Genomic DNA, 17,596 nt, shown 5'->3' with positions numbered 1-17,596 from the left:
GTACTGCACTAATGTGTAATTTTTCCATTTCCCACACCAGCTACCCCCATTGGTCTCAGTGAAATTGTCAATTTAGTGCCAAATTATGGCCATTTTAGTACAATGAGTCTAAGAACTGGATTGAGGATGTCCAATCTCATTCTACATCGGGATCCTACAACCAGCAGACAGAGATACATTAATCCCATTAATTTGGGCTGGAATTGAGCCCTAGAGGTGAAAGGTCTGTAGCATTTTATTTTCATCATGATGATACCATGAGCAAGTGTGCAATGATAGATTTAAATACATTTTCCATTATTACATGAAGACAGTGACGTTGAAAGGCAGTGCCCTTAAGGTCAGAGAGTTTAAAGTCTCCACCTGACTTTTCCTGAATAATGGATTCAGCTTATGAATGGATTCAGCTTATATTTAAATTATTCTTAAAATAGACCCGCAATATTGAAATTGATAGTTATTGATCATTTTTGTGGTTTTAGTTAATAAGAAAAGTCCATATGCATTAAGTTAGGGAGTTTGGGATTAGATTTTCTCAGTTACGATGATGAAGCATTATGTATACATTGCAGTAACGAAAGACTCAGCATTGCAGTAATATCTTAAAGAAAATCTTTACTGCAGCTTATAAAATCCAATTATGCACAATGATACCAAGCTCTGTAAAAGTTTGATGAATTCAGAAAATTAGATCAATTCTACGAATGATTTTCTGATAATCAAATGACTGGCCAACTGCAGGATTTTTCCTGTGTTGACCAGTAATTGCTATTTTTCATCTTTTGTTTCTTAACCAACACCAGTCAAAATTTGGAACAGTTAACAAGGACAAGTGTGAAAATAATTGGTATTCCAAGGTCGTAATGTCTCTTGTGGTTAATTAATGAAAATGAGGTTGATTTGACAGACAAAAAGCAATACCATCTGGAGTCTTGTCAGCTGTATTTTGTGCTGTCTTCTGAATAAACAAAACAGGTTCTAACGATGATGCACAATTCACAGTATCTCACCTGAAGAGTGAACATAGCAATGTGATGGAATTCTCCACGACCACCTTGTTTTACAGGCACAGTCATAAAAAACTTGCTGCCATCCTTTGAGAACACTGGTTCCTCATTCTAAAAAAAAATTCAACAATAACAACATTGAAAAAATATAAACGATTAAAATATTAAAACAAGGTCCAAGAAATCAAAATTAATTTCATAGAATCATAGGGTGAAGGGCACACACATAGAATCATACAGCACAGGAGGAGGCCATTCGGCCCATTATACCTGTGCTGGCTCTTTGAAAGAGTTATCCAATTAGTCCCACTTCCCTGCTCTTTACCCATAGCCCTGAAATTTTCTCCCCTTCAAGCATTTATCCAATTCCCTTTTGAAAGTTACTACTGAATCTGGTTCTAACATCCTTTCAGGCAGTGCATTCCAGATAATAATAACTCGCTGTGCAAAAAAAATTCTCCTCATCTCACCTCTGGATCTTTTGCCAATTACCTTAAATCTGTGTCCTCTGGTTACCAACCCTTCTGCTACTGGAAACAGTTTCTCCTTATTTACTCTATCAAACCCTTCATGATTTTGAACGCAAATATTAAATCTCCCCTTAACCTTCTCCGCTCTAAGGAGAACAAACCAGCTTCTCTAGTCTTTCCACATAACTGAAGTCCCTCATCCCTGGTACCATTCTAGTAAATCTCTTCTGCACCCTCTCTAAGGCCTTGACATCCTTCCGAAAGTGTGGTGCCCAGAATTGGACACAATGCTCCAGCTGAGGCCGAACCAGTGATTTATAAAGGTTTACCACAATTTCCTTGCTTTTGTACTCTATGCCTCTATTTATAAAGCCAAGGATCCCATATGCTTTTTTAACAGCCTTATCAACTTGTCCTGCCACCTTCAAAGATTTGTGTATGTGAACTCCCAGGTCTCTCTGTTGCTGCACCACTTTTAAAATTGTACCATTTAGTTTATATTGCCTCTCTTAATTTTTCCTTCCAAAATGCATCACTTTACACTTCTAAGCATTAAATATATTCTTCATTTGTCTGCCCATTTCACCAGTCTGTCTATGTCCTCCTGAAATCTGCTACGATCCTCTTCACTGTATACTTGTAATATCCTCTTTCCCCTTGAGCAGACTTCAATAACGAAGAGTTCATATCTACTGAGTTTGCAAGTTTAGCTTCTTATTAAACATAGACTGCTTCATCAATAAGCCCCAACCCCGGACCAATAAAATACATAAGGTTAATGCATTCGAACAAAGCAAATTCAATACCAAGCTACAATTTGAAAGAAAATGTGAATTGGTCTTATAGAAGTTGTTTTCTGCATTACAACTTTAGCTTTTTACCAGCATTTCAGTCTTACAGGAACCATTATCTACAATATGATTTTACTGTACCATGACCGTTCTCAAATATCTTATGAATAGTATAAATGGAGTAAGGAATGGTCCTAATATGGTTTGTGCAGAAGTGTCATTATGCAGAAGTCACCATATATGCATATATTAACCCAAAATAAACAAAGGACCACGTATTCCTTAACAAAGCACCTCTTATTCAGTCATTGTGTTTTATTATATATACAAATGTTTTTAATGCATAAATAAAATCACCAGGAGCATCCATTCCAAATGAGGGATTAAAAAAGGGAAGTGTTGTGTCTGGAGGATCACTTGGGTTTGCTCCTCCAAGGAAATTAGATCAAATAGCTAATTGTAAAGTGCTAAATGGAATGTACCTTTGTGCAGCCTCCCATCCAGTTCTGCTGTCGGGACAGTATACAATATATGATGGCACTGTATCATGTTAGACATCAGCACAATTTTTGTTTGTGTTAAAATAGACTGGCTGCTATGCCTGAGAGCTGTGGGTGGTGAATACTGTTTTCTAAGATGGCAAGACTGTTAAAATTTTGTTTGATTTACTTCTAAGGAATCAAACATATAAATGTCACAGGTTTGGCAGCTAGTTTTCAGTTCTGTTTGGCCCAGTGTCAGAGCACTGTAAATGTTTGGCCCACATACCACACAGAAGAGATTGTGACAATTCAAGATACTGCAGCTTTATGTGTACCATAGAAGTACATAGAAAGGTCTTTGGACTATTTGCTGGACTGCTTGTTTTTTTTTAAATGGATAAAGTCTGACGGTTGAAAGAGGTAAACTGCAAACTGGGTTAATTGTTATACCCAGGAGAAAGGGAAAGACATGTGGGGTTAATTTTAACTTTTATCGCCAGGTGGAAAGCAGGCGATTGCAAATCGGCCGCCCATTTTAGATGCCGCTCAATTTTGCTTTCCAAGGAAAGGAAAAGAAAATCGGACAGGGTGTAAAACGGGCAGCTGATTTATTATCGCACATTTTTCGCCCAGCCATTAAAAGTTAAAATTATCCCGATTCCAGATTATTAGGGACACAGTCTGCTTACAGAAACTCTTGTCAGACTGTTTGATTGAGCAAATGGTGCCACAAAAGACTGAATTTTAACAATTTTTTCATTACATGCCATAATAATTATATATTTAAAAAAAGAGACCAGCATTATGTTGCGTTGAACAAATAGCTTGCAGACTAATGCACTGAAGCCAGATCTGTTGAATTTATAACAGTGCTGTAGTCTGGAATCCAGCTCTCACTACTGCAGATGCTAATTCCATTGATTATTCATTTATCTGGTAGAGTCTAGCCAGTGTAAACTCTTTAAGGAGTCATCACCTCTCCTATCTTTATAAATATCTAACAGTCGTTTCTAAATAAATTGCTTTTTGTACATAAAATCTGATAAGTATAAGAATAATTAAAGAAAATAGCTTAAACAATATCAGGCAGAGGCCTCAACTGCCTGCCATTAAAATCACTGCTGGAATTTTTGGAGCGAGAAAAAGAGTCATTCAATTTTAACTCCCGTTCCACTAGGTTTCCGCCAAATGCAAATTAGATTTCTTTCAGGAAATAGTATTTTGGGATACATATATGAGTAATTTGAGACATGACATATGGTAAGCCTAGTATGCCTGGCAGGAACAGGTGACTTTAAAACTATGATTCCCAAAGCTTTCCACCACTGGAGTTTTTTTTTGTCTCATGCTTGGGTCTGTTGTAGACTAATTAATAGAAATTGACTGCTATGATTAGTCTTCAACTCCATTATCATTGTATCATATGGCAACAGGATGGTAGAAGGCGAACTAGATGGACCCTGGTCTTTTTTTGTCTAGTAAGTTCAATGTTCCCATAAACAGAACTCAACTGTGCTACTGTATCGTACCACATTACTGGCCAGTTTTTATTGTATATATGATGGCCCGGACTTTGCTCTGAAAATAACGGTGAGCCTAACAGCGCTCACCGTTATTTCAGCGCAAGTCGGACAGCAACTTCCGGCAACCGTACGTGCGCAGTTAAACGTGGAAATCCAGAAGTTGCTGTACCAGATGCCCTGCTCCTTCAAAAGCTTCGCAGGAGGGAGATTTCGCCGGCTGACTCACTGTTGAAATGACTACAACGAAGAAAAGTTTCTCTACTGCCCTGATGGAGAGGAAATAATCTCGCCAGAAAAAGGTATGTCAAGTTTTTTAAGTCTAAGTAAACTTTTTACTGTGGATAAATCTTAATCACCGCCAAACAACCTCTCTGGTACTGAAAATTTACTTTTACAAGCGTGGAGTCTTATTCCTTCACATTTTAATTGTTGTTGAACATTTAAAAAGAAAATGTTTTTATTTTAATTTTTTTTTACTGCTTCTGTCTCTTTTATCTGTGTCTTTTAATTTAATATTTCTTTCCCATTATTTTGCTTTATGTAACTGATTTGAAATTGAATTTACTATTCTAACTGAGGTACTAAATGAGTACCTTGCATCTGTCTTTACCAAGGAAGAAGGTGCTGACAAAGTCACAGTAAAAGGGGAGGTAGTTGAGATACTGAATGGGATGAAAATTGATAAAGAGGAGATACTGGAAAGGCTGGCTATGCTTAAAATAGATAAGTCACCCGGTCCAGATGGGAGGCATCCTAGTTTACTGAGGGAAGTAAGGGTGGAAATTGCAGAGGTGCTGACCATGATCTTCCAATCATCCTTAGATACGGGGGTGGTGCCGGAGGACTAAAGAACTGAAATTGTTACACCCTTGTTCAAAAAAGGCTGTAAGGATAAACCCGGCAATTACAGGCCAGTCAGTTTAACCTCCGTGGTGGGAGAGCTTTTATAAACGATAATTCGGGACAAAATTAATAGTCACTTGGACAAGTGTGGATTAATAAAGGAAAGCCAGCACAGATTTGTTAAAGGCAAATCGTGTTTAACTAACTTGATCGAGTTTTCTGATGAGGTAACAGAGAGGGTTAATGAGGGCAATGTGGTTGATGTTGTGTTCATGGACTTTCAAAAAGTGTTTGATAAAGTGCTTGTCAGCAGAATTGAAGCCCATGGAATAAAAGGGGCAGTGGCAGCATCTATTATTAAGGAAGTGGTAACAGGGCACTCAGAAAATCATAATATGATTAGGCAGAATCAACCTGGTTTTATGAAAGGGAAATCGTGTTTGACAAACCTATTAGAGTTTTTTGAGGATGTAACTAGCAGGGTAGATAAAGGGGAACCAGTGGATGTCGTATATTTGGATTTTCAAAAGGCATTTGATAAGGTGCCACATAAAAGATTGTTACACAAGATAAGGGCTCATGGGGTTGGGGGTAACATATTAGCATGGATAGAGGATTGGTTAACGGACAGAAAACAGAGAGTAGGGATAAACAGATCATTTTTAGGCTGGCAGGTTGTAACTAGTGGGGTGCCTCAAGGATAGGTGCTTGGGCCTCAGCTATTTATAATCTACATTAGTGACTTAGATGAGGGGACCGAGTGTAATGTATCCAAGTTTGTTGACGATACAAAGCTAGGTGGGAAAGTAAGCTGTGAGGAGGACACAGAGTCTGCAAAGGAATATAGACAGGTTAAGTGAGTGGCCAAAAAGGTGGCAGATGGAGTATAATGTGGGGAAATATGAGGCTATTCAATTTGGTAGGAAGAATAGAAAAGCAGAATATTTTTTAAATGGTGAGAAACTATTAAATGTTGATGTCCAGGGAAACTTAGGTGTCCTTGTATAAGAAACACAAAAAGTTAGTATGCAGGTACAGCGAGCAATTAGGAAAGCAAATGGAATGTTGGCCTTTATTGCAAGGGGGTTGGAATACAAAAGGTAGGAAGCTTTACTACAATCATACAGGGCTTTGGTGAGACCTCACCGGATTACTGTGTACAGTTTTGGTCTCCTTATCTAAGGAAGGATATACTTGCCTTAGAGACGGTGCAGCGAAGGTTCACTAGATTAATTCCTGGGATGAGAGGGTTGTCCAATGAGGCGAGGTTGAGTAGAATGGGCCTATACTCTCTGGAGTTTAGAAGAGTTGACATAATTGAAACATACAGGATTATGAGGGGGCTTGACAGGGTAGATGCTGAGAGGTTATTTCCCATGACTAGAGAGTCTAAAACTAGGGGGCATATTCTCAGGATAAGGGGTTGGCCATTTAAGACTGAGATGAGGAGGAATTTCTTCACTCAGAGGGTTGTGAAGCTTTGGGATTATCTATCCCAGAGGGCTGTGGATGCTGAGTCATTGAATATATTCAAGATGTGGAGATGCCGGTGATGGACTGGGGTTGACAATTGTAAACAATTTTACAACACCAAGTTATAGTCCAGCAATTTTATTTTAAATTCACAAGCTTTCGGAGGCTACCTCCTTCCTCAGGTCCACATCGTTCACCTGAGGAAGGAGGTAGCCTCCGAAAGCTTGTGAATATATTCAAGGCTGAGATAGACAGAATTTTGGACTATAGGGGAATCAAGGGATATGGGGATCGGGCAGGTAATTGGAGTTGAGGTTGAAGATCAGCCATGATCTGATTGAATGGCGGAGTAGGCTTGAGACGCATATGGCCTATTCCTACTCCTATTTCTTATGTTCTTATGGATACAAAATTGGCTAAATGACGGGAAACAGAGAGTAGTGGTGAACGGTTGTTTTTCGGACTGGAGGAAGGTATACAGTGGTGTTCCTCAGGGGTGGGTACTAGGACCAGTGCTTTTTTTATATATATATTAATGACTTAGACTTGGTGTACAGGGCACAATTTCAAAATTTGCAAATGACACAAAACTTGGGAGTGTAATAAACAGTGAGGAGGAGAGTAATAGACTTCAAGAGGACATAGACAGGCTGGTGAAATGGGCGGACACATGGTAGATGAAATTTAACCCAGAGAAGTGCAAAGTGATACATTTTGGAAGGAAGACTGAGGAGAGGCAATATAAACTAAATGGTACAATTCTAAAGCGGGTGCAGGAACAGAGAAACCTAGGGCTATATGTGCATAAATCTTTGAAGATGGCAGAATAGGTTGAGAAAGTGGCTAAAAAAGCATATGGGATCCTGGGCTTTATAAATAGAGGCATAGAGTACAAAAGCAAGGAAGTTATGTTGAACCTTTATAAAACACTGGTTCGGCCATAACTGGAGTATTGTGTCCAATTCTGGGCACCGCACTTTAGGAAGGATGTAAAAGCCTTAGAGATGGTGCAGAAAAGATTTACTAGAATGGTTGCAGGGATGAGGGACTTCAGTTACATGAATAGACTGGAGAAGCTGGGGTTGTTTTCCTTAGAGAAGAGAAGGTTGAGAGGAGATTTGATAGAAGTGTTCAAAATCATGACAGGTTTAAATAAAGTAAATAAAGAGAAATTATTCCCATTGGCGAAAGCGTCAAGAACCAGAGAACACAGATTTAAGGTGATTGACAAAAGAACCAAAGGCGACGTGAGGAAAAACTTTTTTATGCAGCGAGTAGTTATGATCTGGAATGTGCTGCCTGGAAGGGTGGTGGAAGCAGATTCAATCATGGCTTTCAAAAAGGAATTGGATAAACATTTGAAGGGAAAAAATTTGCAGGGCTACAGGGAAAGAGCGGGGGAATGGGACTAACTGGATTGCTCTTACAAAGAGCCGGCACGGGCTTGATGGGCTGAATGGCCTCCTTCTGTGCTGTAACGATTCTATGATTCTAACTTACAGTTCCTGGTTCTGTGTCTGCGCGGCTTCAATCTGATTGGTTAAGAAGATACACAGTTGCTTGCCCCGTTCACACACGTCCGAGATGCCCGGGAGGAGGCACTGTGCTGGATTGAAGACCCGATAGGAGGAACTTGCCGTGCAAAAGCCCATGAAAAGTCTATGGGCAAGTCCAAGTCTAACGAGCGGTGGGCGCCCGCCGTTCGTTCACCGTTCAGACCATAATCCGGCCATATCTTTTTTAATGTCAATTTGATGCATTCGTCCACATTAAAACAGTGATTTTATGATTAATTCATTTTAGTTAATGGTTTTCCTTACCTGTTTAGCAAGCCAGAGTTCAGACACGGCCTCATGTTTCTAAAATGGTAACAGAAAAGGAATAAAATGAAAGGGCATACAAAACACAATCAACAATCCGTCTGGAAGGATTTCTTTGCATGTCAGTCACTGGGCCTTGTAAAGTACTTAACGTAAGATGTGCATAAGATATATTTGATAAGATATATAAGCTAAAATAAGATATATTTGTATCTTTATTTTAAACTGTAAAGAAGGAATATTTACCACTTAACAATGTGTGTTACCACACATATTCCAAGGATATGGTACATCAACAGTTTGGGTTAGGCTTTGTTCACTGCATCAGACACCTCAACAGTGTCACACAGGCTCCTCTATAGTTTGGTGCTAGCCCAGATCATTAATTTATTTTTAATATGATTGACAGTTCATGGGACTAAGACATGCAAAAATGTTATAGAAAGAATTAACAATTTTATGCATAGGTTTCCTGATCTGAGCCACATTGAGTAGGGAGGTACTGAACAGAGGCTGCACTAACTGCCAGCAAGGGGAAGGGATGGGGAGTTGTGTTGCTACTTGGCAGGTGACTATAAGTAGCATTGGCAGTGTTCGAGGGGCAGGTCCTGTGTCCACCCTCGATGCTGCAGGTGTCAGTTCAAGCACAGAAAGAAAATTAGATAAAAATACAAAATTAAAACGAAGTAATAAAAAATGTTCTGTGGCACACATGAATTCTACATTTGTCAGTGCTAGAGGATATGAACATGGTTCAGTATATTTAACCAATTTAAACATTTTGCTAAACCTTATCTATTTGTTTTAGCTTCAGATTAACTTCCTACTTGAGAAGATTTTCTCCTCATCTAATTTGGACGAGTCATCTTTTTCTGACTGAGTCACATATTGACCTGGTCACATAGTGACCTCGAGAAAAATTAGTTCCCTCTAGATAGGACGTAGCGATGGTGAGTTCATAATCTTACACTTGTTTTAGTTTTGTTTTAGACATTCTCTTAGTAGACCTGTCACTCTCACAAAGTCTTGTTTAGCTGTTCTCAAGGGTGATCACAAATTCCATTATGGTTTGGGGTCCTTACTCCTTTGGTTTACATCAGGGAGAGACAAGATTCTTAAAGAAAGCAAAGTCAGGTGAGGTAAAAGCCACGACTTGCTTAGCCAGAGGGAAAGCTGGACTTCCTTATGTGAGTAGAATTATTAAGTTAAGATCTTAAACTTAGTAGAGAAGATTTTCCTGCTACATTACCCCCTCTCCGTAGTCTCAGTCCTGACACTGGATAGGAGCAGCCCACCCGAAGTACCAGAATTTTATGGGCCAGTCCATTAACATGACCCAGGGTATTGTCAGTACAGATCCGTCCCCTGGAGATCAGCAGATATAAAGCCTCAATTATGTGTAGACATTTGGTGGGGGGGGGGGGGGGGGGAGAGGTGTAAATCTTGCTTATCTTACCTACCCTTGTGTCTTTGGCCTGCCCCCTATTGAGGGCATGTAACAGCACCATGTTTGTCTGGGCACATCTGTGCTGGTGTGCTCAGTGAGTAATCATCTAGGAAAATGAGGTGGGAGGCAGGAACATCTCTTTGCACCTCATTTGCACAGGAACAATGTGCTTACCCCAACTGCAGATGCAGACCCAGCTCTTCTCCCACCAACCCCATTGAGTAGTCCCAGAAATCCTGGGGTCAAAGTAAAAGGTACAAGAGAACCAGCAAAACCTTTGTATTGGGGAAATGCGTTTTCCTAGGAGAAGGGTCAGCAAAATCAACCCTGTTTAGTCAGTGTAGAATGAAGAGTGAAGAATGAACTAAAATCCTTTTAGTCACCACACACAGTTAATTTAAACACCGGATTAGAGAAGGAAAGGGACATTCCTCCATGTTTAAATAATCACATCAATTTGGAATTCTGACTTATTTGGAATTGTCAGGTTGGAGCAGTTAGCTACCTCTGCACTATTTTACCGGATAAAAGAGAAAGCTTCACTCTGTTCAAGATAAAGTTGAAGTCTACTTTTGCTGTATGATTAGAAATCATTTACCGGCCGATTGGATCACCTTCAGTTATTTTCAAATTTGTTGGTTGATTAGAAGTGCTCTGACAAATGACCTATGCATTTAGGAACATAGGAACAGGAGTAGGCCATTCAGCCCCTCGTGCCTGCTCCTCCATTTGATAAGATCATGGCTGATCTGTGATCTAACTCCATATATCTGCCTTTGGCCCATATCCCTTAATACCTTTGATTGCCAAAAAGCTATCTATCTCACATTTAAATTTAGCAATTGAGCTAGTATCAATTGCCGTTTGCGGAAGAGAGTTCCAAACTTCTACCACCCTTTGTGTGTAGAAATGTTTTCTAATCTCACTCCTGAAAGGTCTGGCTCTAATTTTTAGACTGTGCCCCCTACTCCTAGAATCCCCAACCAGCGGAAATAGTTTCTCTCTATCCACTCTATCTGTTCCCCTTAATATCTTATAAACTTCGATCAGATCACCCCTTAACCTTCGAAACTCCAGAGAATACAACCCCAATTTGTGTAATCTCTCCTCGTAACTTAACCCTTGAAGTCCGGGTATCATTCTAGTAAACTACGTTGCACTCCCTCCAAGGCCAATATGTCCTTCCGAAGGTGCGGTGCCCAGAACTGCTCACAGTACTCCAGGTGCGGTCTAACCAGGGTTTTGTATAGCTGCAGCATAACTTCTGCCCCCTTGTACTCTAGTCCTCTAGATATAAAGACCAGCATTCCATTAGCCTTATTGATTATTTTCTGCACCTGTTCATGACACTTCAATGATCTATGCACCTGAACCCCTAAGTCCCTTTGGACATCCACAGTTTTTAAACTTTTTACCATTTAGAAAGTACCCTGTTCTATCCTTTTTTGATCCAAACTGGATGACCTCACATTTGTCTACACTGAATTCCATTTGCCACAGTTTTGCCCATTCACCTAATCTATCAATATCGCTTTGTAATTTTATGTTTTCATCTACACTGCTTACAATGCCACCAATCTTTGTGTCATCGGCAAACTTAGATATGAGATTTTCTATGCCTTCATCTAAGTCGTTAATAAATAGTGTGAATAATTGAGGCCCCAAGACAGATCCCTGCGGGACTCCACTAGTCACATCCTGCCAATGTGAGTACCTACCCATCATCCCTACTCTCTGTCGCCTTTCGTTCAGCCAACTTCCTAACCAAGTCCGTACATTTCCCTCGATTCCATGGGCTTCTATCTTAGCTAACAGTCTCTTATGTGGGACCTTATCAAATGCCTTCTGGAAGTCCATATGAATAACATCCATTGACATTCCCCTGTCCACTACTTTAGTCACCTCTTCAAAAAATTCAATCAGGTTTGTCAGGCACGACCTACCTTTCACAAATCCATGCTGGCTCTCTCTGATTAACTGAAAATTCTCGAGGTGTTCATTCACCCTATCCTTAATTATAGACTCCAGCATTTTCCCCACAACAGATGTTAGGCTAACTGGTCTATAATTCCCTGGTTTCCCCCTCTCTCCTAAAGTGGCATTCATTTGCATCACAGTTCATGAAAATGTTTCACATGAGCAGAATGTCCTACCTTAGAACAAGCCCCAGTTGTAATTTCACATGTAGTAAGAATGGAGACATTCTGAGGTCTGTTAAGCCAGTTTACTACAGTCTTTGTGCTGTTGACCCACTTTACCATTGTAATATAATATTCCCTTGTTGAAAAGAAATGCAATCTTAGAATTGGTAAAATTAGCTCTAATAAAACTACACATTAATATTGTTCAATGTGACGCTATCAAGTAAATTGAACAAGTTTGGCTCTCAAATAACAAGGACCCTAAATTAAACAAAAAATATGAAACAGTCATTCATCAGAAATGAACTTTCAAGTGAGATGTTTAGGTACATTTCCTTCATACTGCTTACAGTGTGTTAACTTTTATATTTATTCAGACTGTTGTGTGTCTATTTTGATATAATTAATCATCAGAAGCAAACATTCCATCCACTTTTTGGTACAGGTACACAGGCACTGCTTACAGCTTATAGGTATAATATGGACAACAAACTAGATCACTTTCTAATGAATAATAATTCAATTACTGAAACAAGAAATAATATTGTAGAAAAACATTTATAGTGTCCACCAGCCTATGATTTTCAAGTCCATTAAAATGAATTCAGAAGAATGAGAGGCGATCTTATTGAAACATATAAGATTGTGAAGGGGCTTGATCGGGTGGATGCGGTGAGGATGTTCCCAAGGGTGGGTGAAACTAGAACTAGGGGGCATAATCTTAGAATAAGGGGCTGCTCCTTCAAAACTGAGATGAGGGGAAACTTCTTCACTCAGAGGGTGGTAGGTCTGTAGATGCTACATCATTGAATAAATTCAAAGCAGAAATAGACAGTTTCCTAGAAGTGAAGGGAATTAGGGGTTACGGGGAGCGGGCAGGAAAGTGGACATGAATTCAGATTTGAGGTTAGGATCAGATCAGCCATGATCTTATTAAATGGCGGAGCAGGCTCGAAGGGCCGATTGGCCTACTCGGGCTCCTATTTCTTATTTTCTTATGTTCTTATGAATGGGGGGAAAATTGCAGTTTGGCCTCACTGTCTAGGCTGACACATGGGCAAGGTATCATAGGGGCCTAGCATCTGTGCCACTGTAATTGTGAGGCCAAAGTCAATTCAGCCATCGAAGAAGACCTTGATTTTCCTTTTATCTCCTCACAGCTAGCAAACACTGCTGCATTGTTTCCTGAAGCAGGGAATCTGGTGAATCTCGGCAGCTAATTTTTCCAGTGTAGCCTCATGATTGATTGACAAAGTAGCATTAAATCAGCTGTGTTGGATGCAGTGATGGAAAGCAAAACCTGCTTTCTGGTGTATCTATCAATTGCCGAGGCTCACAAGTTATAAAAGTGCAACTTGTGTTAAGGTGCAATATATTGGTTGGAATTTACCATGTTTGCAGCAGGAGAAGAGGCCTATATTAATTTTCCTACCACCTGGAATGGAGTGTACTGTCATACGGATGGTGCTCAGAACCCCCAACATTCACTCTCAGTGTTGGTAGACGTGGTAGTCTGTTGGTGCAGCAGCAGATTGCTGTACTGATCCACTGCACCACAGAGGGACTGGAAATAGGGTTGTGCTTGAGATTTCCCTCCATTTGTTGACTTCCTTATCCCAGCTAAGCTACCATGGACAGTATAGCTTTATTGCTGTGAGGTACTTCCTTGCAAAGTTGGGGAAGGGATTAGGTGCAATTGGGTTAACTTAGATTGCTTTTAACAGTTAGTCAAAAGTAGCATTGACAGAGATGGACTCACCATCTTAGTGATTGAAGTATGTGCTATAGGGAAAAATCTGAAGGAAAAATTTAAGGATAAACAGTGGAAGGTTGACTCATTGAATGGTAGGTTCTGGATTGGAACCTGAAACCCAAAACTATCATTCAGTGGTCATCTAGATACATGTGGTAGGTGCTATACCACCTCTGTAACTAGACTATCAAAAATCATTTTTAAAATATGTATATAAAATGAAGGGGACTGTGAACCCAATCTTACTTGGATTTGAAGCTCTCTGGTGGCATCAGTTCGAGGGTATGAGTTGGTCCGTAAAGGTTCACCACATACAGCTTCACTATTGGATTGACCTGACCTGCCTGATAAGAAATAATGGATTAATAAAATATGCTGACTAACAAACAATAACATAATGATTCAGAAATGCACATATACAGTATGCACTGTTAACATCATCAGCTCTTTGAAATCGCTGGGAAACTTTTTGCACCAAAACTTCACTGACATAATGGACAGCATTTTTAGATTGGAGTAAAGATTGCAGCCTATTTGAGAAAATTGAATTATCAATGCAAATCATTAAGAATTGATTAAACTGAGATGTCCCTCTGCCTCCGGCTGCTTCAGACTCAGTCTGCCCTGGACTGACTTCTCCAGAAACAGGGGGAGAACAAAGACTAACTTCTGACCCCTCTCTGAACTCTGTGTGACAAGGATTCAAATGCTGAGTTACCAAGCAAAATTACTTCCTTGAATGGGATGGTGTGGGAGCTCATGGCACCTACATTGTCTGACCAACAAAGTCCTTCTGCGAGATCTAATAAATGAAAAGTTCAGCATCAGGGTGCAAACTGTTCTGGGATGTGCAGAACAACTTAACATTGTCTCAAAACTGATGCATTATGCAAAAGTGCACAATTTGATGGTATCCCACCTAAACATTCTAAATAACATTCTAAATGACATTTGTATCTCCAGCTGTTAATCCTTTGTAAACGGAATCTGATCTTATATCAGTAACATAAAAAAAAAACTAAAATTTCTCCTAGGCCAAACAGGAAAGTCCAAATGAGAAACATCATGTTGCACTACCTCTACATATATGTTCTGGGATACGCATTATGTAACATCCTCAAGATTTTAAATGGGTTCCAAACGAACTTACAATGATGAAAATAGACTCTGCCAAAAGCATTCAGTAACAAAATATTATAGAAATATTATAAAATAGTTGACATGAATGCAGCTCTGGTAAGAAAATTCATGACATTGTCCTAATGCATCCACATCACCAAGTTCCAATTAAGTTATTTGCATAGAAACTAAAATATTGCAGAAATCTTGTTATTTACAAGTTTGATTACATATAACTTTTTATCAATACTAACTTATTGCATGTACAATAACAGATTTCCTAATCGATAGCCACTCTGCTCCCTTTCACTTTATGGACACAAACAAACGCACATAACAATAGTTAATGTTATATAAATGTCTGCTGACAAAAAGAATTTATGTGGAGGTCTGGTATAAAAATCTGGGATGTCCTTGATCACTGAAGAATAATGAACCATTAAAGGAAATAGAGAACCTGCATTTATCTAGTATCTTTTGCAGCCTCACATGGTCCCAAAGGTCTTCACAGCCTATGAATTACTTTTGAAGTGTAGTCACTATTATTATGTAGGCATATGTGGCAGCCAATTTTGCACACAGCATGTTCCATGACCAGTAATTGAGATGAATGACCAATTAATCTGTTTTTGATGGTATTGGCTGAGGGAGAAATATTGGTCAGGACATTTGCAGAACACTGTGCTGTTCCTCGAACAGTGCCTAGGGATCTTTTACATCCACGTGAACAGGCAGATGGGGCTGTGGTTTAACACCACATCTGAAAAATGGATGAGAATGATTAGTCATGCAATACTACGTCAATAAATAAAATAAGCCATGGATAAATACAAAGAATGGCTGTATATCATTCCCCAAAATCCAAAAATTCATACATTCTTTATTTCTACTTCCATCTTAAAAGTAGTGTATATTAAAGTTCAAGCCAGAAAGAGAAAAAACTCTTCAAATTGAATCTTGTTAGCAGCGACTAATAAGATTGAATTTCAGTCCAACACATCCTAATTACATTATATCCCCCTCAAGATAAAGAGCAAGTAATAATGTGCTAAAATTATTGATCCAACTCTCTTCAAACACCAGTGACTTCTGGAAATCTTTACAGCTGTGTGACTGTCATAATTATAGGTTATTTCACCATGTCACTTGGACTTATTCTATTAGCAGCAGTCAAAGGTGCAGGGTAAATATGTATCATATAAACTCCATCAAGACAGAATAGAACTGGAAAAGAATTATTATTGATATGTTTATTCTACTTATCTACATCTCTTTTCAAATCATTTATACCATTTTCTTTATGTTTACCCATTTATACATAGCAGTAGTAAACGTTGTTATTGCTAGTTTAAACCTTTCTGCACAGACAATACATTTAATAGCATTCAGATGTGTGGATGCTGTGCAAATGACACACCTAGCGCTCATCACAATTACAAAGTGAGCACACAATTCCTGACATGATAATTCAATTTATTTTATTGAAATAGAAAATAATATGTGCAAAACAGTAAAATATAGAACCTAGTCCAGAGGAGGAAGCCCTGATAATTTCCATATGTCAATATTTATAAGTACGTGCATAAAATTATTTAAATCTACTCCATGTACACAAGGAATTAAATTCATAAGACCATCTCTAGCCAAAATAGAAAGCGTTGTAGCAGTGAACCACAGATCTGAAGTGTAGTTTTAGTTTTGTAACTTAATAACAAATCAGTCATTGGGAGGTTTATAAAAATGGCCCATAGCAACTTGTTCAAATATACTATAGCAGTGATGTCCAAGATGTGACCCACAGGCCAAATGCAGCCAGTGAGTTTCTTTGATTAGATCCACAAAGCTCCTGATGGTTCTATTCTTCTTTGAGCCTGCGTGCAAAGCCAACTTCAGCACTAAAGTTCCTGGGCTTCGAGGCTGCTCCCTGACTGATGAATTTTGACCATTCAGGGAGCAGCCTTCATTAATTCTTTATGCCTGGCATTTTTAAAGCGTTGAAGCATTTTGTCCCACTGCTTTGGTATTTGTCTAAGTGAGGACCATCACCCAGAGAACAGGATTCAATGGTGAAAAAATTATCATTAATCATTTCTGCATTATTCTTGAAGGTCATTGATCTCTGCAGCAAAAATAGTTTTGAAAACAGCAAATTCTTCTTGAAATGATTTGATTTCAATCAAGGCCAGTGACACCATCACAAGTTGAAGCTCTGCAATGGAGGGAGGAGGGAATCTGCTCATGGCAACGAATAAGACCTTGTGGTATGAACTGAACTGGAAGCAACCGAGAATTTCAGGTGTTTCACCAGCCATTGTGCTGTTCCCTTCAAAACAGCAAAAAAAATGATACAAAAGAACCCAATATACAAGAAGCATCACCATCTGGCAACCTTTTCCATTTGTGACATCACCAAATGTTATGTAATGCAACTTTTTTTTAATAATCCAGAATTTTTTAAGACTTACTGAGGAGGTACTATACCCATAAATATGAACATATGAAAATAATGGACAGAAAAAGTCTAGCTGACCCATCGGGTCTGTTCCATTCAGCCATGTTGCAACCAGGCATCATGGCTACCAATACAATAGAGAGAGGGAGAGGGAGACAGCTATATATGGAAGACCACAAAAGGAGAGAGAGGTCCAGAAAAGGGGTTAGGAAGATAAAGAAACAACACAAAGGAGAGTGAAAGAAACAAGTTTCAGTTGAAGGTGGGATAGGGGA

At 39.1% G+C, this 17,596-nt stretch overlaps 1 protein-coding gene across 1 annotated transcript in view; it reads right to left on the bottom strand.

Annotated features, from left to right (window-relative positions):
• Nucleotides 1-17,596, bottom strand: part of LOC137323598 (inactive dipeptidyl peptidase 10-like) — a 685,713-nt gene that overhangs the window by 76,531 nt on the left and 591,586 nt on the right. Inside the window, exons 10-13 of the mRNA XM_067987272.1 lie at nucleotides 13,997-14,094; nucleotides 12,010-12,133; nucleotides 8,410-8,448; nucleotides 1,011-1,118 (exon numbers count right to left, since the gene is read on the bottom strand). Coding sequence (XP_067843373.1) covers nucleotides 1,011-1,118; nucleotides 8,410-8,448; nucleotides 12,010-12,133; nucleotides 13,997-14,094 — 369 coding nt within the window. The remainder of the gene's footprint in view (nucleotides 1-1,010; nucleotides 1,119-8,409; nucleotides 8,449-12,009; nucleotides 12,134-13,996; nucleotides 14,095-17,596) is intronic.

This window comes from Heptranchias perlo, chromosome 7 (genome assembly GCF_035084215.1).
Source record: "Heptranchias perlo isolate sHepPer1 chromosome 7, sHepPer1.hap1, whole genome shotgun sequence".
NCBI lineage: Eukaryota > Metazoa > Chordata > Chondrichthyes > Hexanchiformes > Hexanchidae > Heptranchias > Heptranchias perlo.
The sequence above is the reverse complement of the archived record's forward strand: the minus strand, read 5'-3'. Positions and strand labels throughout refer to the sequence as shown.